The 24,967-nt window shown below is 43.5% G+C and overlaps 1 protein-coding gene across 4 annotated transcripts; it reads right to left on the bottom strand.

The window, feature by feature from the left end:
* Positions 1–1,323: 1,323 nt before the first annotated feature.
* LOC139556127 (14-3-3 protein zeta-like) lies at positions 1,324–23,706 on the bottom strand. Of its 4 annotated transcripts, none has more exons than XM_071369682.1 (6): positions 23,575–23,706; positions 21,203–21,651; positions 8,494–8,617; positions 4,491–4,654; positions 3,628–3,723; positions 1,324–2,199 (listed from the first exon to the last, which is right to left on the bottom strand). In XM_071369682.1, the coding sequence occupies exons 2-6, from the start codon at positions 21,494–21,496 to the stop codon at positions 2,140–2,142; spliced, it is 738 nt and encodes a 245-aa protein (XP_071225783.1). In that variant the 5' UTR covers positions 21,497–21,651; positions 23,575–23,706; the 3' UTR covers positions 1,324–2,139. The 4 variants fall into 4 exon arrangements, with proteins under 4 accessions (XP_071225783.1, XP_071225784.1, XP_071225785.1 ...); XM_071369683.1 differs by having other exon boundaries at positions 23,569–23,680; XM_071369684.1 differs by having other exon boundaries at positions 21,203–21,753; positions 23,575–23,655.
* Positions 23,707–24,967: the final 1,261 nt, after the last annotated feature.

Consider the following 24,967-nt stretch of genomic DNA (forward strand, 5'->3'; position numbering starts at 1 on the left):
ATTTGCATTTAAAATCTGAACCAATATTTGACTGGGTTGTAGTGTTTGTAGACCCATAATGTGAAATTACTGTCCATTTTACAGTCAAATATAACTTTTTATTTTTGCCATTTACTGACAAGACAATGAAATAACCTAAATGATTATACAGTTCCATTTGCTTGACATCTATTCCTGCACAAACGGACATTACATAATAAGTGTCAAATTAAGTACAGTATGACATACATTAAATTGGCGAACACTATTCGTGAAGTGATGTGAGATGGGCTCAAAAGCCAGCTATTTTCATTCTGAAGTCCCTAGTCTATTAATATGTCTGGGATTTAATGAGGCTACTGGGACATAGTATTCCCACTCTGTATGAGGATACTGTATGAACCTCATGCAGTCACAGTTTTACCAGACACATACTGTATTATCTTTGTCCCAAATGGCACCATATTCCCTATTTACTATTGACTAGTACTATTGACTATGGCCCTGGTCAAAAGTAGTGCAGTATAGGGGAGGGTTTCCCAAAATTGGTTCTGGGGCCCACCATGGGAGAGTCTTGGTTTTTGACCTAGCACTACACAGCTGATTAAAATAAATCAAAGCTTGATGAGTTGGTTATTTGAATCAGTTGTGTAGTGCCAGGTCAAAAACCAAAACATGCACTCAGGGGCCCCAAAACCCTGCTATAGGGAAGAGTGCCATTTGGGATAGAACAGCTTGTTGTCCATGTACAGCTCCAAGACAAAATGAAAGTGAATATATTTAGTCCAGCGTAACCAATGTGAAATGGCTAGCTAATTAGCGGGGTGCGCGCTAATAGTGTTTCAGTCAGTGACACTCGCTCTGAGACCTTGAAGTAGTTGTTCCCCTTGCTCTGCAAGTGCTGCGGATTTTGTGGAGCGATGGGTAATGATGCTTCGAGGGTGGCTGTTGATGTGTGCAGAGGGTCCTTGGTTCGAGGCGAGGGATGGAAGCGATACTGTTACACACACAGCCAAGTAAAACATGCTGTATAGCAGGGATCAACTAGATTCAACCGCGAGCTGATTTCTTTCTTGAGCGTATGGTAGTGGTGCCAGAGCATAATTAGAAATTGGCCGCAAGAAACCAACAGATTTGACAAAAACTATCATTTCGAACCTTGCTTATATTTGTATATGATCACACCTCTATTATGCGTGAGAATACTTTGGAACAGATTTCCAAAATATAAAATGACGTGGAACTGATTGCCTGGTGTTTTTAGTAATGTCCAACGAAACAAATTAATTGGGCGCCAAATAAAACCACAACATGACTGGTTCATAAACACTGTCTGCTCACAAATTATGGTTTACAAAATGTCATTTTTATTGATGTTACATAGGTGTTACATAACATCAGGGCATTAAACATTCTCACAAAGGTTTGGGGCCTACAATCAATGATTAGCAAAAACACTAGTGGTCTCAATCTCTAATGACAATCACTGGACAAACCAAACACCCTCTGACATGTGCACAAACCTGCAAAGAAAAGTACTGAACAAAAACGGGACTTTCTGTATGCAATATTGATTCCCATTCCAGTGTACATTGAAACCAAATTAAAGGGGCATGCATGTATTTATTCTATTGTCATTCCACATTCTTTTTTTTGTCTTAAAGTACCAACTTTTTATTGTCAGACATGCTACAAAGTAACACATTGAGGTGAATAATATAACTAGGATACCTTTCCCTCCCCAGCATATGCCCAGGCTGCACGATACTTGCCGTTTGCAAATGGCCTTTCAAAATTCAGAAAACCGATCTTTCTGGACACACACACATCCTATATTGTCATGTTGAACAGACAGTTGTTAAAGTGAAGCGAATATTTTTCTAAAGCAGAAACTGCACATTAGGAAGGCAGGGACAAGCAAACTGAGGAATGGCGATAATATTATTTACTTAATTGAGCTTTTCTTCATACCAAAAAGCAGAGTCGTGGTGAAAACTAAAATGATCAATGTCCCACACACACACACTGCAGCTCCATTGTACAACGGGCATTCATTACTAGAATAATTTCAAGTGGAACAATAAGGAATGAAGGTGTAAAAATGATTGTTTTCCTCATTTTTTTTGTTGTATTTCTTGGCGAGGGTTGACAGGGAGCATCTCAGTTCTCTCCTCCATCTCCAGACTCTGGCTCATCTGCTGCATTGTCAGACGTCCATAGCTGAAACACACAAGACAAAATACCATTAAACTGACAATAAGCATCTCAGATATCCAAGACCCTGCTGGAGTGAAGTCAGACAAAATGTACTGACTGTACCGTAAATCACTTTGGAATCAATTGTCTGCTAAATGGTAAACAGTGCATTCGAAAAGCATTCAGACCCCTTCACTTTTTCCAACTGTTGTTACAGCCATTTCTGAAATTGACTAAAAGTAGTTTTTTCTCTCCATCACAATACCCCATAATAACAAAACAAAAATAGGTTTTTCTCCAATTTCTTAAAAATAATTATGACATGTACATAAGTATCAAGGATCTCGCTGTACTTTGCTCCATTCATCTTTTGCTCGATCCTGACTAGTCTCTCAGTCCCGACAGCAAAAAAAAAAAAAAAAATCCCCACAGCATGATGCTGCCACCACCATGATTCACAGTAGGATGGTGCCAGGTTTCCTCCAGACGTGACACTTGGCATTCAGGCCAAAGAGTTCAATCTTGGTTTCATCAGACCAGAGAATCTTGTTTCTCACGGTCAGAGTCCTTTAGGTGCCTTCTGGCAAACTCCAAGCGGGCTGTCATGTGCCTTTTACTGGAGGAGTGGCTTCCGTCTGGCCACTATCATAAAGGCCTGATTGGTGGAGTGCTGCAGAAATGGTTGTCCTTCTGGAAGGTTCTCCCATCTCCACAGAGGAACTCTGACAGAGATCTAGAGTGACCATCGAGATCTTGGTCACCTCCCTGACTAAGGCCCTTCTCCCCCGATTGCCAAGTTTGGCCGGATGACCAGCTCTAGGAAGAGTCTTGGTGGCTCGAAACTTCTATTTAAGAATGGAGGCCTCTGGGTTCTTGGGGACCTTCAATGCTGCATAAATGTTTTGTCACCCTTCCCCAGATCTGTGCCTCAACACAATCCTGTTTCGGAGCTCAACGGACAATTCCTTCGACCTCTCGGCTTGGTTTTTGCTCTGACATGCACCGTCAACTGTGGGACCTTACATAGACATGTGTGTGCTTTTCCAAATCATGTCCAACCAATTGAAGTTACCACAGGTGGACTCCAAGTTGTAGAAACATCAAGAATGATCAATGGAAACAGGCTGCACCCTGAGCTAAATTTCTAGTCTCATAGCAAAGGGTCTGAAAAATATGTTTTCGCTTTGTCATTATGGGGTATTGTGTGTAAATTGAGGAGAAAAATGTCATCCATTTTTATAGAATATGGCTGTAACGTAACAAAATGTGGAAAACGTGAAGGGGTCTGAATACTTTCCAAATGCATTGTGTGTGTTTAAAATACTGAAATGAGATGCACATACACTAGACTGGGTTGCAGTCACAGTGCCTGTGGGTGTATGGTATGTGTGGGATGTGTTGATGAAGCGACCAATCGCGTGGCTCGGTGGGGGGTGGTCAGAGGATACTTACTGTGAGGTTGTCTCTAAGCAACTGCATGATGAGGGTACTGTCTTTGTACGAGTCTTCGCTCAGCGTGTCGAGCTCGGCGATGGCATCGTCGAAGGCCTGCGAACACACAAATAACAAATGGTTGATATGCATATAAACAGGGAGATGAGGCAAAGATAGAGATAGACAGGAGAGAGATGGCACAATGCAGCTGTGTGTGTGTGTGTACACTGAGTAAACAAAACATTAAGAACACCTTTCTTAGATTGAGTTGCAGCCCCCCTCCCCATTCTCCCGGATGGACTCTACAAAGGTGTGGAAAGCGTTCCACAGGGATGCCGGCCCATGTTGACTCCACAGTTGTATCAAGTTGGCTGGATGTATTTTAGGTGCAAGACCATGCTTGATACACACAGGAAACTGTTGAGCGTGAAAAACCCAGCAGTGTTGCAGTTCTTGACATATTCAAACCTACTACCATAACCAGTTCAAAAGGCACTTTTTTTTTTTAACACGTTTGTCTTGACAATTCACCCTCTGAATGGCACATATACAAGCCATGTTGTAATTGTCTCAAGGCTTGAAAAAAATGTAACCAGCCTCCTCAACTTCATCTACACTGATTGAAGTGATTTAACTAGTGACATCAATAAGGGATCATAGCTTTCACCTGGATTCACCTGGTCAGTCTATATCATGGAAAGAGCAGGTGTTCTTAATGTTTTGTACACTCAGTGTATATAGTACACCCCATAATCTCACCCTATTCCCTATATAGAGCACTACTTTGACCAAAGCCCCATAGGCCCTGTCTCAAAAGAAAGCACTATATAGGGGATCTGGTGCCGTTTATGTGGGCTGCTGTGTTGTCTCATCATCCCTACCTGTTTGGCCAGTGAGCAGGCCTTCTCTGGAGAGTTGAGGATCTCGTAGAAGAAAACGGAGAAGTTGAGGGCCAGGCCTAGGCGGATGGGATGTGTGGGCTGCATCTCCTTCTTGCTGATGTCAAACGCCTCCTGGTAGGAGTCTTGAGAGTTGGATATCGTCTCTGTGGGAAGGGGAGGAACCATTGAGATAGACAATGTTTTAGAGTTGGAGCTTACGTCCCAAATGGCACCCTATTCCTTATATAGTACACTACTCTTCAAGGCCCATAGGGTCAAAGGTAGTGCTCTATAAAGGGAATAGGGTGCCATTTGGGACAGACACAGTCTTTCATTACACATTTTAAATATAAAATATTACTCCTCTAGGTAGGCCTATCCATCATTGCTGCAAATGGGGTCACTTTCCTTTCCCTGGTCTGGCCACTGTAAGCGGTCCTGAAAGCTAGGCTACATGAGGTAATGGGCTTATAAATATCCTTTGTTGAGCACCGGAGCTACATTAAGTTTGCCGACGACAGGACGGTGGTAGGCCTGATAACCAACAACGAGATAGCCTATATAGGGAGGTCAGAGACCTGGCAGTGTTGTGCCAGGACAACAACCTCTCCTTCAACATCAGCAAGACAAAGTCGCGGATCGTGGACTACAGGAAACAGAGGGCTGAGCACGCCTCCATTCACATAGACGGAGCAAGTTGAGAGCTTCCTCAGTGTCCACATCACTAATTATCTACAATGGTCCACACACACCAACACAGTTGTGAAAAGGGCACGACAATGCCCCTTACCCCTCAGTAGGCTGAAAAGATTTGGCACGGGCCCTCAGATCCTCAAAGTTATACAGCTGCACTATCAAGAGCACCTTGACTGGCTGCATTAATGCTTGGTATGTCAACTGCTTGGCATCCGACCACAAGGCGCTTCAGAGAATAGTGCGTATGGACCAGTACATTACTGGGGCCGAGCTCCCTGCCATCCAGGACTTTTATACCGGGCGCTGTCAAAAAATAATTGCCAGACCCCAGCCACCCGTCATAGACTGTTCTGTCTATTACCGCACAGCACCAAGTCTGGAACCAACAGGACCCTGAACAGCTTCTACCCCAAAGCCATAAGACTGTAAAATAGTTAACCAAATAGCTACCTGGACTATCTATTTATCTGCATTGACCCTTTTTGCACTAACCACATGCTGCTGCTACTGCGTATTATCAGTCACTTTATTCCAAGTTATATGTACACACCTACCTCAAATTATCTTGTACCCCTGCACATCGACTCGGCTATATACACACACAGGGTAGCAGTACCAAGTTATTGTTAGTCATTGTTTATTATTAATGCGTTTTACTCTATTTCTCTATAACAAATGGAAGGGCCTGTAAGTTAGGTGTAGACTAGCAGGGAAATTTGGTTGTTTACCAAGCATGTGACAAATAAAATCTGATTTTGATTTGAATATTAACATGGCATTTTCTAAGAACAACAATGTAACAAATAATCCCCGGGTATGATACATGTGGATCAAGTTGCAAAGTCCCTGGCCTGGCTGCCAAAATAAGCCAGCAAGCGTTAGGCTACTAACTAACGAGGCCTACATTTCAACATCCTCCCTCCTCTGCTCAAACCTCCTCAGTTGGGGCGGTGCTGTAAGGGGAAAACCATGACAGTAATTCTGTGTAGTCTCGTGTTCAGTGGCTGAGGCTTGCCAGGGAGGAGGTGGCTGGCAGATAGGGCTCTCACTGGGGGGGAGGGGGGCATGGCAGGAGGAAAAGAGAGAGGGAGGGGAGAGAAGTATGGAGGGGGGGGAAGGTAAACGTGGATGGATGAGATAGGGAGACATGGGAGAGGGATGAGGGAGGGAAAGAACCTCGCAGCAGCAGGGAGGGAACATTCATATACCCATCACCACGTTCACAGCCCAAACTCACTCAGCCTGCATTAAACCAACAAGCTTGCATCCCCTGGAGCGAGAGGTCTGGATGGAGCTCCAGACACACAGAACATTTGCTAGTTGCGCTTGTTTTGAGATCAAAGCGAGAGCTGAATGTAACCACATTTGTTCATATTCTTTGTTAGTGAGTTATTAGCACAGTTACAGCTAATTTCTCGTCAGCAATGGGGGAGGGGTTGCTTCCTACAAGAGCACAAAACATGCATTTCTAGCCATCTTTGGAAAGCAAGTCAGGTAAAGAGTTTTTTTTTAGGTCTTAAAGGGTCAGTGCTGTATTTTGAGACAGGCTTGAATAAGATAAGTAGCCAATAAGGGAAAGGGAGATACCTCGTCAGCTGTACAACAATGCATTCAACAGAAATGTACCTTCCGCATTTAACCCAACCCCTCAGCAATAGGCAGAGGGTAGCATAATTTGTCTGAGTCGCTGAAATAATGGCATGGGAATAATAATTCATTTTGTAAAGTGGTTTCTTGAATCAAACAACATTTTCAGTCAGCTTGTCTGAAGGACAAGTGAAAAAAAAAAAGGTTAATGTAAATCCCTACATGTTTTTTTTAAGTCTCATGAACGTAGGCCTACATTGAAAACCACACATTGGCTGCTACTGTAGGCTGAATGATAAAACAGCTGGTAGGCCACTTATAGGCCTACATTACGATCAAAATAGCCACAGTAGTCTACTTGGCCACTGTTCTAACTAACTTAAAAGCAGGTATAGCCTTAATGGTCACAGTAAACGCGTGGCAGAAGCAGGTATAGCCTTAATGGTCACAGTAAACGCGTGGCAGAAGCAGGTATAGCCTTAATGGTTACAGTAAACGCGTGGCAGAAGCAGGTATAGCCTTAATGGTCACAGTAAACGCGTGGCAGAAGCAGGTATAGCCTTAATGGTCACAGTAAACGCGTGGCAGAAGCAGGTATAGCCTTAATGGTCACAGTAAACGCGTGGCAGAAGCAGGTATAGCCTTAATGGTCACAGTAAACGCGTGGCAGAAGCAGGTATAGCCTTAATGGTCACAGTAAACGCGTGGCAGAAGCAGGTATAGCCTTAATGGTCACAGTAAACGCGTGGCAGAAGACGCAGAGAATTTCTAAAGTGCGTGCAGACGTCCCCGAAAATGTGCTTAGTGCAGAAAAATTTGATGAAACATTGCTTGGTAGCCTACAAAATATTGCTAAATAACCACCAAATACTTCGTCTTTATAAAATAATTCCTTCCAGGACTCAAAATTAACGGCATCCTGTCGGGGATGACATATCTAAAAATAATACAACCATTGCACATTAAATAAGAATTAAGAATACATTGTAGAATATTAGTGAAGATGTCAAAACTATGAAATAGACATACGGAATGTAGTAACCAAAAAGTGTTAAAAACAAATCAAAATATACTTTATATTCGTCAAATATAGCCCACCCTTTGCCTTGATGACAGCTTTGCACACTCATTTGTTTTTCTACAGGACAATGTCCCAACACACCTCCAGGCTGTGTAATGGCTATTTGACCAAGGAGAAGGATAGTGGAGTGCTGCATCAGATGACCTGACCTCAACCCAATTGAGATAGTTTGGGATGAGTTGGACGGCAGAGTGAAGGAAAAGCAGCCAACAAGTGCTCAGCATATGTGGGAACACCTTCAAGACTGTTGGAAAAGCATTCCAGGTGAAGCTGGTTGAGAGAATGCCAAGAATGTGCAAAGCTGTCATCAAGGCAAAGGGTGGCTACTTTGCCTTGGTGTAGAAAATAGTACGATGTAGAAAATAGTAAAAATAAAGAAAAACACTTGAGTAGGTGTCCAAACTTTTGACTGGTACTAATATAGGGAGAGACAGCAAGGCCAGTTGGAGCCAGCAGCCCAAGAACTCCTGAGAGACTAGATCTGAGTCCCAAATTACACCCTATTCCCAATATAGTGCACTACTTTTGACCAAAACCCATATGACTGTAGTGCACCTTATAGGGAATATGGGGCCATTTGGGTCATGGGTCCTGGTCCAAAGTAATGCACTATGGGACGTAAACTGGAGACCCACTTACCCTTCTTGTCGTCTCCAGAGGCCACCTCAGCCAGGTATCTGTAGTAGTCTCCCTTCATCTTCAAATAGAACACTTTGCTCTCCGCATTAGGGGCATTTTCAATCAAATATTTGCTCAGCAGCCCCTGGGGGAGAAAACAGACAGGAAGGAGAGTTCATTTAAATTTTACGAATTGTATGTGTGCGTCCTAAATGGCACCCTATGCACTACTTTATAGGGGTGTCATATGGGATGCATCTTATCACAACTAGCTAGATATTTTTTGTGACACCCATAAAAATGTGATGACTCCTTCATTTGGCTTGATTCCATCTCATTAAAAACACCCTAATCTGCATGCCTGGCTGTCTCGCACAAAAACACAATGGAAAATGGGGGTTTTGTGCAACAACAAAAAAACAGGATGTAGTAACTTTACTTTGATGCATCATTCGATTAGTTGAGGCGTGAAAATCAGAGCATCTACAGTGGCAGGCCTTAACTTCAGTTGCAAAAAGGGGCATCTCACTTTCGATCCCCATCAGTCATCCAAGCTGTACTCGATGGCTTCACCGTTGCCTCAATTTGTTGTGGGTGTAACACAAAAACAGGTTGTGGTGGCATTCACATAACACCGGTACGAAACAATGAGCACTCTACAGCCAGCTTCCTGTGTGAGCCAAACGCCTCTCCACTTCCTTTTAAGGGCAAGCTGCTAACAGCCGAAGACAATAGTCCTGCCTAGAGACCACGTGTCCTGCCTAGAGACCACGTGTGACAGGTAGCCTGGTCCCACATCAGTTTGTGTCCTTGTCTCCTCCATTGCCGTCATTGGCACGTCAAACTTGTTTCACATGGCAATGAGTGACATGGAGTTGGCATGGCAGCACAAACGCTGGCTCTAAGACTACATGTGTGGTATGGTAACAGCTAACCAGTTGCCTGCGGAGGTCAGTAGTTCCACATGGAGAGGCCACTGTTCAGCCCAAAGGAAGGAGGGAGGAAATACAAAGGCAGTTTAATCTGGGTCCAGAGGGAGCACTGACCTGAACCCGGATAACTCAGTGAAAGATGCTGAGGCATAGAGATAACCCAGTGGAAGGCTTGAGTGAAGGTGATACCATCCACAAGCTGCCGTTCATGCTGGCTCTCTAATACCCGATTATCAGCTCGGCATGGGCTGACGACAACCTGAGTGAGACGCACTTACAGGCAACTATACTCTGCCCTACCAACTGTTCAGTGAGATGACATAATACTGCTATAGATATGGACAGCCAGAGGGGAGAGTGCAGCTTAACTGCTGCTTGTTCTGAGAAGTCACTTGCTTAAACACACGTTTCAGCCGAGCAGCCAACCCAGGAACAGGGCTGGACCAGCCACCACTTCCTCTGCGTGGCATCACCACCAACATGGAGAAAGGGGCACTCCTGTATCCTCAGCAGCCACAGCAGTGTGTGGGTGTTAGTAGCAGGCTAGCAGACCAGTGAAGCAGAGGTCCCTCTCCTCACAGGCTCAAGGCATGATTTAGTACCGCTGACCATTTTACCAGGAAAAATAAAAACCTCATAATCCAGCATGACAGTTATAGTGAAGAGCATACTTGTAGATCCCTCAAAACGAACATGAAGGGTCAAGACTTATTGAATTATATAGACAACTTCTCACCCATAGAGGATGAAGGCAGAGTTACAAATGACACCTCATTTCCCATTTAGTGCACCACATTTGGTCAGGACCTATAGGACTCTGGTCAAAAGTACTGCACTATGTAGAGAATGTGCCATTTGGGTCATCCCTAGTGGGAGGATGGGAATCAGGACAGAAGATCCCTTTTCTCCACCTGTCGTCGGCAGCAACCTTGTCGCCTCACATGTGCTCAGACATTCAGTATGCGTACCAAATGGTACCCTATATAGTGCACTACTTTTAAACAAGGGCCCTATGGGTAGTGCACTATAGGATGCCATTTTAGACAGCCATTTAAAAAAGACAGACAGCAAAAGAGCTGGGCCCTGCCATGTCCCTAACCGTAGGCTAGCACTGTCTTTCCCTCTGCACCACAAAAAGCTAGCCACTGGGGCTATTTTACCACACACACTGATGCAGGGACCAGTTTGAGTTTACTTTACCTTCTTTAAAAATGTATTTCGATGTTTGGTTTGTTAAATGTGATACGCAACTCCGGCGTGTATGTCAGTTATAGTTTACTCTGTTTCCTACTTGAGTCATCGCTCGCCCTCATCCTGCATGCCGCTAACCACACAAAGCCATGCCCCGTCACTCAAGGAGAGAACAGTTGCTCAACCACAGTCACAAGCACTTTGTTGACGTTCACTTTGCATGGTCAGATGGACACAATGTTGGTGACATGATGCTTTCCATAAGCATTCTATAACTACACTATTAGTGTGTGGTGTCTTACTATATGCAAACTACTGTTTGATCATTTTTATTTAGCAACACCCTGCTAAGAAAATAAACTAAGGAGCAACAATAAAATAACAGTAGCGAGGCTATATACAGGGGGTACCGGTACAGAGTCAATGTGTGGGGTTAGTCAAGGTAATATGTACATGTAGGTAGAGTTATTAAAAATTGACGATGCATAGATAAACAGAGTAGCAGCAGGGTAAAAGAAGGGGGGGGCAATGCAAATAGTTTGGGTAGCCATTTGATTAGATGTTCAGGAGTCTGCCCTTCTAGACAGAGTTGCAAAGAAAACGCCATCTCAAACTGGTAAATAAAAATAAAAGATTAAGATGGGCAAAAGAACAGACACTGGACAGAGGAACTCTGCACCAAAGGCCAGCATCCCAGAGTTTCCCATTCACCGTTGATGTTGAGACTGGTGTTTTGCGGGTACTATTTAATGAAGCTGCCAGTTGAGGACTTGTGAGGCATTCGTTTCTCAAACTTGACACCAATGTGCTTGTCCTCTTGTTCAGTTGTGCACCGGGGCCTCCCACTCTTTCTATTCTGGTTAGAACAATTTGCGCTGTTCTGTGAAGGGAGTAGTACACAGCGCTATATGAGATCTCAGTTTCTTGGCAATTTCTCGCATGGAATAGCCTTCATTTCTCAGAACAAGAATAGACTGATGAGTTTCAGGAAAAAAAGGTCTGTTTCTGGCCATTTTGAGCCTGTAAATCAAACCTGTAGGATGAGTTATTAAAGTGACTATGCATAGATAAAGAGTAGCAGCAGCGGTAACAAGGGGGGGGGGGGGGGGGGGCAATGCAAATAGTCTGGGTAGCCATTTGATTAGATGTTCAGCAGTCTTATAGCTTGGGGGTAAAAGCTGTTTAGAAGTCTCTTGGACCTAGACTTGGCGCTCCGGTACTGCTTGCCGTGCGGAAGCAGAGAGAACAGTCTATGACTAGGGTGACTGGAGTCTTTTACAATTTTTAGGACCTTCCTGACACCGCCTGGTATAGAGGTCCTGGATTGCAGGAAGCTTAGCACCAGTGTGATACTGGGCAGGACGCACTACCCTCTGTAGTGCCTTGCGGTAGGAGGCTGAGCAGTTGCCATACCAGGCGGTGATACAACCAGTCAGGATGCTCGATGGTCCAGCTGTAGAACCTTTTGAGTGTCTGAGGACCCATGCCAAATCTTTTCAGTCTCCTGAGGGGGGAATAGGTTGTCGTCATTCCCTCTTCACAACTGTCTTGGCGTGCTTGGAGCATGTTAGTTTGTTAGGGGAATGCTCAGTCCTTTTCCTGTAGTCCACAATCATCTCCTTTGTTTTGATCACGCTGAGGGAGAGGTTGTTGTCCTGGCACCACACGGCCAGGTCTCTGACCACCTCCCTATAGGCTGCCTCGTCGGTGAGCAGGCCCACAACTGTTGTGTCATCTGCAAACGTGGTGTTGGAGTCGTGCCTGGCCATGCAGTCATGAGTGAACAGGGAGTACAGGAGGGGACTGAGCCCGCAACCGAGGGGCCCCCGTGTTGAAGATCAGCATGGCGGATGTGTTGTTACCTACCCTTACCACCTGGGGACAGCCCATCAGAAAGTCCAGGATCCAGTTGCAGAGGGAGGTGTTTAGTCCCAGGGTCCTTAGCTTAATGATGAGCTTTGAGGGCACTATGGTGTTGAACACTGAGCTGTAGTCAATGAATAGCATTCTCACATAGATGTTCCTTTTGTCCAGGTGAGAAAGGGCAGTGTGGAGTGCAATAGAACCTGCATCATTTGTGGATCTGTCGGGGCAGTATGCAAATTGGAGTGGGTCTAGTGTTTCTGGGATAATGGTGTTGATGTGAGCCATAACCAGCCTTTCAAAGCACTTCATGGCTACAGATGTGAGTGCTACGGGTCGGTAGTCATTTAGGCAGGTTACCTTAGTGTTCTTGGGTACAGGGACTATGGTGGTCTGCTTGAAACATGTTGGTATTATGGACTCGGACAGGGAGAGGTTGAAAATGTCAGTGAAGACACTTGCCAGTTGATCAGCGAATGCTCGGAGTACACGTCCTGGTAATCCGTCTGGCCCTGCGGCCTTGAATGTTGACCTGTTTAAAAAGGTCTTACATTGGCTGCGGAGAGCGTGATCACACAGTAGTCCAGAACAGCTGGGGATCTCATGAATGCTTCAGTGTTGCTTGCCTCGTAGCTCGTCAGGTAGGTTTGTCACTGGACAGCACGCGGCTGTGATTCCTTTTGTAGTCTTGTAGTTTGCAAGCCCTGCCACATCCGACGAGCGTCGGAGCCGGTGGAGTACGATTCAATCTTAGCTCTGTATTGACACTTTGCCTGTTTGAGGGTTCGTCGGAGGACATAGTGGGATTTCTTATAAGTTAGCTAGCTACATGAAGAAAGAAACATTAATTAGGGTCACCTGGAAACAGTGAACAGCACTTTGGTTCCAACCTTATCAAAAATTCCTTACTGGCTTGTCACGTAGAGTAGGCCAGAAGGCTAAACTGAAAAACCTAACCTCTATCAAATAAAAAGATGGTGGAGCCACAAAAGTATTTCTGTGCAAGGGTGTTTATTTACATAGTGAATCCAGAAGAAAAACAGTACTGCCATCCAAAGTATACATTAAGGGGACAGCTTAAAAAACAATGCTGCCACAACAGCTCAAACCAAAACGGTTCCACCCCTGAACTGAGAGACTGCTTTTGTAGGGGAAGCCCCTCCCATCAGAACATACCCAGCACTAATTAATTAAGCAATTACCTTCATCAAAGCCTACATTTTCCACTCAGCTAAACATAATTAATTATATACATTGCAACACGTTTCTCATGATACAATAAACCAATATAACACATTTACAAAATCCCATCCCTACTGACATGGAGTCTTCCAATATGCTCATTCACATGAACGAGCCAGTCGGGACAGGAACAACAAAGCCAGCCCGATTACCATAGCTCTGGTCCTTATCCCAGCCCGATTACCGTAGCTCTGGTCCTTATCCCAGCATACCCGGAAGCAACAGAGATGGAGAGGAACAGAACCAAACAAACAACGTGCTCATCCATAACATTGACAGGTACAATAAATGTTGCTTAAATTAAACATGAAAGCTTGTCTGTATATTATTTACACCATAAACTGTTACTGACGGGAGGTAAGATTTGTTTTATTTCACCATTATTTAACCAGGTCGGCTAGTTGAGAACAACTTCATTTACAACTGCGACCTGGCCAAGAAAGCAAAGCAGTGTGACAAACACAGAGTTACATGGAATAAACAAACATACAATCAATAACACAAGAGAAAATGTCTATATACAGTGTGTGCAAATGAAGTAAGATAAGGGAGGTAAGGCCAGTGGCGAAATAATTACAATTTAGCAATTAAACACTGGAGTGATAGATGTGCAAGTAGAGATACTGGGGTGCAAAGGAGCAAAAAAATAACAGTATGGGGATGAGGTAGTTGGATGGGCTATATACAAGTATCATGATCTGCTCTGACAGCTGGTGCTTAAAGAAGAATTGGCTTTGGGGGTGACCAGTGAAATATACCTGTTGGAGCGCGTGCTGCTATGGTGACCAGTGAGCTGAGATAAGGCGGGGCTTTACCTAGCAAAGACTTGACCTGGAGCCAGTGGGTTTGGCGACGAATATGAAGCGAGGGCCAGCCAACGAGAGCATACAAGTCGCAGTGGTGGGTAGTATATGGGGCTTTGGTGACGAAACGGATGGCACTGTGATAGACTGCATCCAATTTGTTGAGTAGAGTGTTGGAGGCTATTTTGTAAATGACATCGCCGAAGTCAAGGATTGGTAGGATAGTCAGTTTTATGAGGGTATGTTTGACAGCATGAGTGAAGGATGCTTTGTTGCGAAATAGGATGCCGATTCTAGATTTGGATTGGAGATGCTTAATGTGAGTCTGGAAGGAGAGTTTAGTCTAACCAGACACCTAGGTATTTGTAGATAGAATAAAGTGTGACATTTCTGTACTAAGATAGGGAAGTTAACAATGTGGGTCAACAACCAAGTTAACGTAGCTGATAACGGAGCAGGGAGGCAGATGAGTCAACAGGTTCAGCACATTTTTATATGGCTCTTGTATCTCTGCAGCAGACATATAGTAAGCAATATGTTTGTAAAATCTAATTGCAATTCAATCGCATTATCGAATCGCAGTGAGATCAAATTGTGAGGTCCCCGGCAAATCCCAGCCCTACTATCCATGGTGGTCAGATCAAACGAACAGCATGCACGATCAGCATGCACGATGATCACAAGAGGAGTAGGCCTATATGGTAAAGAAGGTTATCAGTACCATACACAATAATACTGAGACTCCAGTATATCAGCAGCTGTAATCATTCTGTATAGTTATCCATCACCCGAGTGGCACAGCAGTCTTAGGCACTGCATCGCAGTGCTAGAGGCGGTCACTACAGACCCTGGTTCGATTCCAGACTATCACAACTGCCGTGATTGGGAGTCCCATAGGGTGGCGCACAATTGGCCCAGCGTCGTCTGGGTTAGGGTTTGGCCGGGGAAGGCCGTCATTGTAAATAAGAATGTTCTTAACTTGTTATGGATAGGGGGCAGCATTTTCACGTTTGGATGAAAAGCGTGCCCAGAGTAAACTGCCTGCTACTCAGTCCCAGTTGCTAATATATGCATATTATTAGTATATTTGGATAGAAAACACTGAAGTTTCTAAAACTGTTTGAATGATGTCTGTGAGTATAACAGAACTCATATGGCAGGCAAAAACCTGAGAAAAAATCCAACCAGGAAGTGGGAAATCTGAGGTTGGTCGTTTTTCAACTCATTCCCTACTGAAGATACAGTGGGATATGGGTCATGTTGCACTTCCTAATGCTTCCACTAGATGTCAGTCTTTAGAACCATGTCTGATGCTTCTACTGTGAAGTGGGGCCGAATGAGAGGGGAATGAGTCAGAGGTCTGGCAGAATGCTTTGAGCTCGTGACGCTCTTTCACGTGAGAGCGAGCTCTGTTCCATAGCTTTTCTACAGACAAAGGAATTCTCCGGTTGGAACATTATTGAAGATTTGTTAAAAACATCCTAAAGATTGATTCTATACTTCGTTTGACATGTTTCTACGGACTGTAATATGACTTTGTCTGAACTTTTGCATGGACCTGCCCGCGCGCCGTGAGTTTAGATTGTGTACTGAACGCGCGAACAACAAGGAGGAATTTGGACATAAATGGACTTTATGGAACAAATCAAACATTTGTGGAACTGGGATTCCCGGGAGTGCATTCTAACGAAGATCATCAAAGTGAATATTTATAATGCTATTTCTGACTTATGTTGACTCCAACATGGCGGATATCTTCTTGGGTTGTGTTGGTCTCTGAGCGCCGTACTCAGATTATTGCATGGTTTGCTTTTTCCATCAAGTTTTTGGGAAATCTGACACAGCGGTTGCATTAAGGAGAAGTATATCTTTAAATCTGTGAATAACACGTGTATCTTTTATTAATGTTTATTATGAGTATTTCTGTGATTTGATGTGGCTCTGTGCAAATTCACTGGATGTTTTGGAGGTAAAGCCAAATGTAAACTGAGGTTTTTGGATATAAATGTGAACTTGATCTAACAAAACATACATGTATTGTGTAACATGTCATCCCGTGAGTGTCATCTGATGAAGAATATCAAAGGTTAGTGATTAATTTTATCAATATTTCTGCTTTTTGTAATGCCTCTGGTTGGAAAATCGCTGTATGCTTTCTGTGACTAGTTGCTGACCTAACATAATGATATGTTCTGCTTTCGCCGAAAAGCTTTTTTTGAAATCGGACACTGTGGTTGGATTAACAAGAATTTTATCTTTAAAATGGTGTCTAACACTTGTATGGTTTGAGAAAATCGAATTATGAGATTTCTGTTGATTGAATTTGGCGCTAGCGGAACCCCAGTCCTAGACAGGTTAATAACCTCTCTGAACCACCCATCCCGGATCATTGTCATCAGAAACGCTGACTAGCATAGCCTAGCATAGCGCCACAGGTAAATAATATAATATCATGAAATCACAAGTCCAATACAGAAAATGAAAGATAAACATCTTGTGAATCCAGCCAACATGTCCGATTTTTAAAAATGTTTTACAGCGTAAACACAACATATATTTATGTTAGCTCACCACCATATCCCCAAAAACACAGCCATTTTTTCACAGCAAAGATAGCTTTCACAAAACCCACAAATAGAGATAAAATTAATCACTAACCTTTGAACATCTTCATCAGATGACACTCATATGACATCATGTTATACAATACATTTGTTTTGTTCGATAATGTGCATATTTATAGCCACAAATCGTGGTTTTACATTGGCGCCACGTTCAGAAATGCATCCAAAATAGCCAGAGTAATTACAGAGAGCTACGTGAAATACAGAAATACTCATCATAAACTTTGATGAAAGATACATGTTTAACATTAAAGATACACTGGTTCTTAATGCAACCGCTGTGTTAGATTTAAAAAAATAACTTTAGTAAAAAGCACACAATAATCTGAGACGGCGCTCAGCCATTCTCCGCCATGTTGGAGTCAACAGAAATATGAAATTACATCATAAATATTCCCTTACCTTTGATGATCTTTCATCAGAATGCAGTGCCAGGAATCCTAGTTCCACAATAAATCGTTGTTTTGTTTTATAATGTCCATTACTTGTCGAATTAGCAACTTTGGCTAGCATGTGTAATACACGTGTCCATATACATTAGCGCAATGAACGAAAACTTCAAAAAGTAATATTAAAAGTCGAATAAACTGGTCAAACTCAGTTGAGAATCAATCTTCAGGATGTTTTTCTCATATATATCCAATAACGTCCCAAACGGAGCATTTCTTCATGTCTATATGACTCATGGCAAACAAGGACATCACATGCCGAGAGTGCGTGGCCAGGAACTGACAATCTGCCTGACCACGCACTCCAATAGCTCTCATCCGGCCCCACATCATGCTAGACGCTTCATTCCACGTTCTACTGCCTGTCGACATCTAGTGGAAGGCGTATGAAGTGCATACAGATCCATAAATATAGGAGATTTGAATAGGCGTTGACTTTCAGATCGACCCATTTCAGATTTTTACTTCCTGTTTGGAAGTTTGCCTGCCATACGAGTTCTGTTTTACTCACAGATATAATTCAAACAGTTTTAGAAATTTCAGAGTGTTTCCTATCCAATAGTAATAATAATATGATCTAGGACAGAGTGGGAGGCTGTTCAATTTGGGCACCAATTCATCCAAAAGTGAAAATGTCGCCCCCTATCCTAGAGAAGTTAACTAGCTTGCCTAGTAAAATAAAGGTTAAATAAAATCAAACATTGGTTGAGTTTGTAAGTTCATAAGCTTACCGTAGGTTACACAAATGACCTACAATAATCAAGACAGAGGGCCACTGAAGAGTGTAGGGCACTAGCCCAGAGGGGCCCCATGTAGAGGGCACTGGCCCAGAGGGGCCCAGTGTAGAGTGTTGGGCACACTGGCCCAGAGGGTCCCCGTAAAGCAGGGCGCTTTAACAGATGGCCAGTGCAGAATTAGAGCACCCAGATGTGGCTCAGTGTGCGCGCTAGCTCAGTGCTGAGCCTGCCACACCAGCACACCCTCAATGAACAACCGTCTATCAGGGTCACAACTTCCTATACAGGAAGTGACAGCAGGATAATGCCATATGTGTAGTTTATTTTTAAAGGAGAGTTCCACTTAACCATATGAGGCTATTGGACAGGCCTCGGTGTGGAGGAGTGTATGCATGGCTTGTGCCCTGAGTGTCACCCACTTGATCATGGCTCTGCACGCCATGTGTGTAGGTTAAGTTCAGGGTCTGTGTGGACGAGAGCTTGGCTTGCGTCGATGAACACCCAGACACCATCACAGACCAGATCAAAGGGTGTTGAGTAGAGGATGGACCCATCTGGATTACTAGTGATCGGCTTTAATCCACCAGAGTGATTGATCTAAGCCTGATCTACAAGATACACAATGTATGTGAGCTTTTCCTCCATCACCAAACATCTAGCTAATGTACAATAAGTGTGTCTGGACAACTGTAAAAGCCACATGTGCTCAGGACTCGTGTGCCTGTCTACCTTGTTATATGTTAAATGTTTCAGACACAGCCTGTTGAATGAAGTCACTGCCACACAAGCCCCCCTTTTGACAGGAAACCACTCTTCCTCAGTGTCAAGGATGTGCATTAGGTTCTGAATCAAACTAGCCTGGCTTTTAGAACCGATCCATCCCCTTTCCTTTGAGGTCCAGGTCTGCGTTCCAAACGACATATTCCCCATAGGGCCCTGGTCAAAAGTAGTGCACTATATAGGGGATAGGGTGCCATTAGGGACACAGACCTGATGTGGAGGACACCTCACTGTTCGGAGGGATAAACTGAACAATACAGCTAGACGTCGCGGAAACATCTCTTAATCTGCCAACAGCACTAATATCGCTGCCCTATTTAGAGTAGGGCGGCTACATACATTCTTTAGACACAGACGGTTATTGTGCTGGTTGAGTAGTTAACACTAGAGAATAGAGTACTACATTAAAGCTGAATACAGTGAGCCCACGGGAAGGTCATGAACAACCAATGAGAAACTAAATCTCGGTTTTAAGCATTGGGCAAGTATGTCAAGAACGCCAAAGAAGCTCTGAGTCGAGGGCCGACACTTAAAATAAATAAACACAAGTGATACTGGCAAGCGCAGTGTGGAATTAAGCGTAAATTAGCCTTGTTTGACATTTAGCCCATAGCCTCTGTACAATTTGGATGTCAAGCAGCAGTATTTGTTAAAGTGGATGAACACTCGGGCTGTGACATGTAATCTGTGAGAGATTACAGGTGCTGTCTTTCACCATGGCCACACCTACTCAAACCCTACAGCCAGGTGCAACAATACACTTTCCCATAATGGCAGTAGATGGGACACTGGGAGCAAACAGGTCAGGTAACTTCCAGCTAACACACGTTATGCGTCTCAAATGGCACCCTATTCCATATATAGTGCACTACTTTAGACCAGGGCCCTACGGGCTGCCATTTCAGATGCAACCATGGCCTTCTGTTGAACAAAGAACTGAGGGGCAGCAAAGGCCACAGGATCCACCAGATAGGGTTGGGGGATATGACCAGCCCATGACAGTCAAACTTACAAATTTACAGTTGATCCCCAAAATAGTGTTCCCATGGGAAGGAAGGTGTGTGCTTAAAATTAGTTCAGTTCCACAGGAAATGCATGAAACAACCATCCTGTACAAAAGCAAATATAAAATGGCCTTGGATTGAAAAAAAGATGGGGTGGGGGCACACATTCTCAAAATGTAGTAGTAACAGAATTATTGCAGCGCTGTCAGTCATTTGCCAATATTATCAGTAGCACAGGTCCAACTCAAATATTTTTTTTGTTTTACACGTCAACAAATCTAGATGCTGTAACATCTCCACTGGAGACCCAGTTCACTGGCTGCTGCTCTGCCTTATTGATCTGGCATATCAAACTCAAGCAGACAATCAAACTAAACCACACAAGTCTGCCAAGTAAAAGTAGAGCCCCTTACGTGAACATTTGCCATAGCCTTTGACTCAGAATGTCTGAATAAACTATTCAGTGAAATTTAAAGAGGAAGGAAAGAGGTGCTGCCTGCCTTACGACACATTATTGAATGGGCGCAGCAGTGGAAAGGGGAGATCATGCCACTTCACCACTGTGGCTCAGAATCAATTGGGGCAGCCTTTCTGCATAGTTTCAGATAAACGTCACACAAATAGAAGCATTGCAATGTCAAAGTCCATGAATGAGGGACTTATGACAGCGCCATTGTGCACTACTAGTAAATAGATGATTTTCATACAGAGAGGGGGATACCACTACTCAGTCAACCGAATCACCATTTATTCCCCAAGAAAAGGAATGATGACAGCTTCTTTTGCTTTTCAGTATCTCAAATCAAGAGCCCATTGGTAATTGTATGAATCCTTGTGTTAGGCTACCATCTATCCAAGTTGGTGCCGCCCTCAGCCTCACAGAAACATAGTGTGTTGGTGATTCTATCAATCAAGAGGCTTTTTATAACACAAGTGACCCCGTTTGTTGCTTGTGCTGAGCCTACAGGCTCAGAGCTGGTTTATTGCTGTCGTCACCGAGTATCTGTCCTCAATTTACAGCAGAGAAGGTGAACGAGGTAAATCAAATGTTGCTCTCTCAAAGCCATGCATGCCCATACTGGCTAGAAGAAATACATTAACTCACCAATACATCGTTGCAGATGTCTCGTAACTCTGTCTCCACCTTCTCCCGGTACTCCTTGACCATCTGAAGCTTCTTGTCACTGCCTTCTGTCTTCTGCTCGATGGCGGAGATGACCCGCCATGCAGACCTCCGGGCCCCGACAACGTTCTTGTAGGCGACCGAGAGAAGGTTCCTCTCCTCGCATGACAGCTCTGCACCCTTCTCCGTTACCTCCTTCATGGACGAAGCCATGTCGTCGTAACGCTCCGCCTGCTCCGCCAGCTTGGCTTTTTGAATCAGCTCCGTTTTATCCATGTTTATGAGTTATCGTATGTTCAAACTGTCACTTGCAGTTTCAAAGAAAGTCCGAAGATGTGAGAAGGGGACAACGGTGTGGGGACAGATCGTGTATAACGATAGTTATAATCTTTGGGCAGGTGGGTGGAGGTACAGGTATGTTATCCAGACACCTGAGGAAGAAAATGTGTTGATTGTTTAGGATGGTCAATACATGAGCACCTTGTATGGCCGTTTGGTTGGCTAGCTAGTCAACGTAACTCCTGTTAGTTCACCTGTAACAAAAATAAATCAATTCAATAACTTGTTAAGATAACATTAGCTAGCTGGGATACCAAACTGCCTTGGCTTGACACCTCTTACGCCAGCTAACATTGACTGCACACAGCTTTCACTCCCAGCATCAGTCAACTCAGTCACATTGAGTGACCCAGTTCAGTGAAATAGCACTACCTAGCCAGACAATGTGTACCCTTCCCGCATCCCCAATACTACAGTAACATTACTGCTTTTGAAAACGTATGCTGACACTTAGCTAGTTAACGTTAGATAGCTATCTGCAACCGAGGCTAGCCAGATAACTTCACACCAGAGATACTTTTGAGGAGATGGGGAAACGCCATTTAAATTCTACTAATGCCCATTGTGTACGTTGCCCATGAGTCGTCAATGGGCCGCACGGTGCTATCTGGACGATTCTGAGCTCTCATTCAAGGAGTCAATTGGGCGCTAGCTCAAAAACCCAACATTAGCATGAATTTCATTAACAAGTACAACATTGCAAATCTTTTCAGAGATGTGAGAATTAACTGTCTCTCTATAATATTGTATAGATTTGGAATCATCACATTATGTACTTTCGAGGAAAATGGGAAGGTTTCGCGCAACAATTAGTTTAGCACCCGCGTGATGCACCATGACACCATTGGTCGACAGTCTGCTGGGTGGGGCATTATACGTTTCTCCATACATTTCCCAATGGGATTCTTATCTCCTTCATTCTCTAATATCTCTGATTATACCATAATGAACATGGAGCCAGATGTCTCACCGGATGTATAAATCTGAAGCATCTGGTAGGAATTTCCACTCCACAACAAATATGGTGAGGAGAGGAAGATCAGTGGCCGGCAGTGTTACGAATAGACTGCACTAAGTTATGTAGATAATGTTTTGCTGGTTTCAAAATATTGTGTTTACAAGGCGTGCAAGGGCACAAACACACTAAACAGACAGAGAAGGCATTCCCTAAAGGAAATAGGCATACTAGAACGTGCCAAACGGATTTCACTAACTCCTGCTTGGCTCTGCCCACCTCCTTGCCTGTTCTCTCCACTATGCTTAATTTCCTCCCATTGAAAACGACACAGGTGAACCATCTTGGGTTAGTTCTAAATATCTTTGGATATACCTTAACTTTTCTGCTAGTTAGCTAAAGTAACATACTCTTCGAATTAGTTGCTAAGGTTAGTTCCCGAGGGGCGCAGCAGTCTAAGGCACTGCATCTCAGTACTAGGGGCGTCACTACAGACCCTGGTTCAATCCCGGGCTGTATCACAACCGGCCGTCATCGTGAGTCCTTTTGGGCGGCGCACAATTGGCCCAGCGTCGTCCGGGTTAGGGGAGGGTTTGTCCGGGGTAGGCCGTCATTGTAAAATAAGAATGTGTTCCTAACTGACTTACCTAGTTAAATAAAAAAGGTACAAAAATAAAAATGCATTCACCACTTGGCTAGCTAACATTAGACAGTTAATGGTTGGAGGACTGATATGTTGTAACTCAAAAGACTTGTTCAAGAGTTAACATCCTAGCCGTTACAACTGCTGCTATCTCCTTTACAAGCAAGTGTGTTGTTTTGCCCTGACAAGCTAATGCTAACTAGCTTGCTTGACTAACCCGCGCGAGACCGAATGAATCATTTGTATGAAGTACCACTGCACTGGCGACCAAACGACATCGTATACTAACTATCCATAGACAGTTTACATTTCCTTACAAAATTGGAACAATCGAACTTCATGTTAAATGTAATAACCTACAAATTAATTTCCAAGATTTAAAGAAAAAAAAATGTTAATATATTTCCCAACCTTTACCTGGTTCCAATCCGCCACTCCGAGCAAATACCTTACGAAAATCTTCTGGCAGGGAAATAATCTATGCCTTCAACCAAACCTGACCAAAGGGCGTGTCCAACAAAACGATAGCCCAATGAGAACCCGTCTTTGAGACGGATCAACCAACACTGTTAAAAACAAGAAGCAATAGGATGATAGCGCGGGGGAAGAGGCGGGCTTTGAGGCCACGGGGTTTCCTCAAATGAAAGCAAGGGAGAAGACGTCATCATTACCATGGATATCTAACATTTTTCCTCATCACATATGCCGCGTTCAAAACAACTGGGAACTCGGAAAAATGCGAAGTCAAATCATGACGTCAGTGATCTTCAGGTCGGAAAGTTGGAGCTCGAGAAAGAGGTCCGAGTTCCCGGATTGGAATTCCGAGGTGGATGACCATTCAAATCGATTTTCCCAGTTGGAGCTCGTTTTTTACGAGTTCCCAGTTGTTTTGAACGCACTGAAGTCCTAAATCGGAGATTTCCGAGTTCCCAGTTCCGAGTTCCCAGTTGTTTTGAACGCAGCAAAACGCACACACAACAACACACAAACAGTATCAGTAGGCCGCTAGTGGGTGTGGCAGGGGGAAATGATACACACAGCTTTGCAATAAACTTTGCATTTAACATGTAATTGATGGATGTATCAGCCTATTCTGTTTTTCCCAAAAGTGTGACCACCTCGGATTAAAGAATATGCTATTACAAGGTTTATGAATCAGTACACTTGTTTTATTTGCATCGGATAGATTTGCATAGAATAGATTGCCTACAGTCATCATGGGTTAAGGAAATAGTTATTCACTGGTCAAAAGTAGTGGACCATGTAGGGAATAGGGTATGACTTCTCTTTGGCAGCTGGAAATGAACACATTAGGATGATTAGTAGCATTAAATGTAGAACATTTAACAAAAGTAATTGTGAGCGCTTTGATGATATTTCATGGGGAAATGTTTATAATCAAGTCGATGTAGAGTCTGCTTCCCAGACATTTCTCACATCTTTCAATTCTGTATTTCACCACTGCTTTCCCGTAGTTAAACCACATAAGAGAGCCGCAGAAGGGTTCTGGGAACCTTGGTTTACAACCGTTCTCAAAAAATTCTCTATTAAAAATCCCTGTCCCGTGAATTCTGCAAATTACAAAAATTAGAAGAACAAATTTACTCACCTACTTTGGATATCCCCAAATATATATTTTACTAACAAATTCCAAGAATCCTTAAATAATATGAAGTCATCTTGGAAAATCTTCAATCAACTGTTTAAGAAAAAGCATCTACAGTAGAACTATTCCATCTAAATTTACTGTTCGAAATAAGACCTATAGTGACACCGATGTTATTTCATGTGAATTTAATAACTTTTTAGT

This window comes from Salvelinus alpinus, chromosome 27 (genome assembly GCF_045679555.1).
Source record: "Salvelinus alpinus chromosome 27, SLU_Salpinus.1, whole genome shotgun sequence".
Classification (NCBI taxonomy): domain Eukaryota; kingdom Metazoa; phylum Chordata; class Actinopteri; order Salmoniformes; family Salmonidae; genus Salvelinus; species Salvelinus alpinus.

Coding starts and splice junctions, on each gene's coding strand:
- LOC139556127 (XM_071369682.1), bottom strand. CDS start 21,496: ATGGATAAAACGGAGCTGATTCAAAAAGCCAAGCTGGCGGAGCAGGCG. Junction 8,618..21,202: donor ACATCTGCAACGATGTATTG/GTGAGTTAATGT, acceptor TTTCTCCCCCAG/GGGCTGCTGAGCAAATATTT. Junction 2,200..3,627: donor TGCTTAGAGACAACCTCACA/GTAAGTATCCTC, acceptor TGTGTGTTTCAG/CTATGGACGTCTGACAATGC.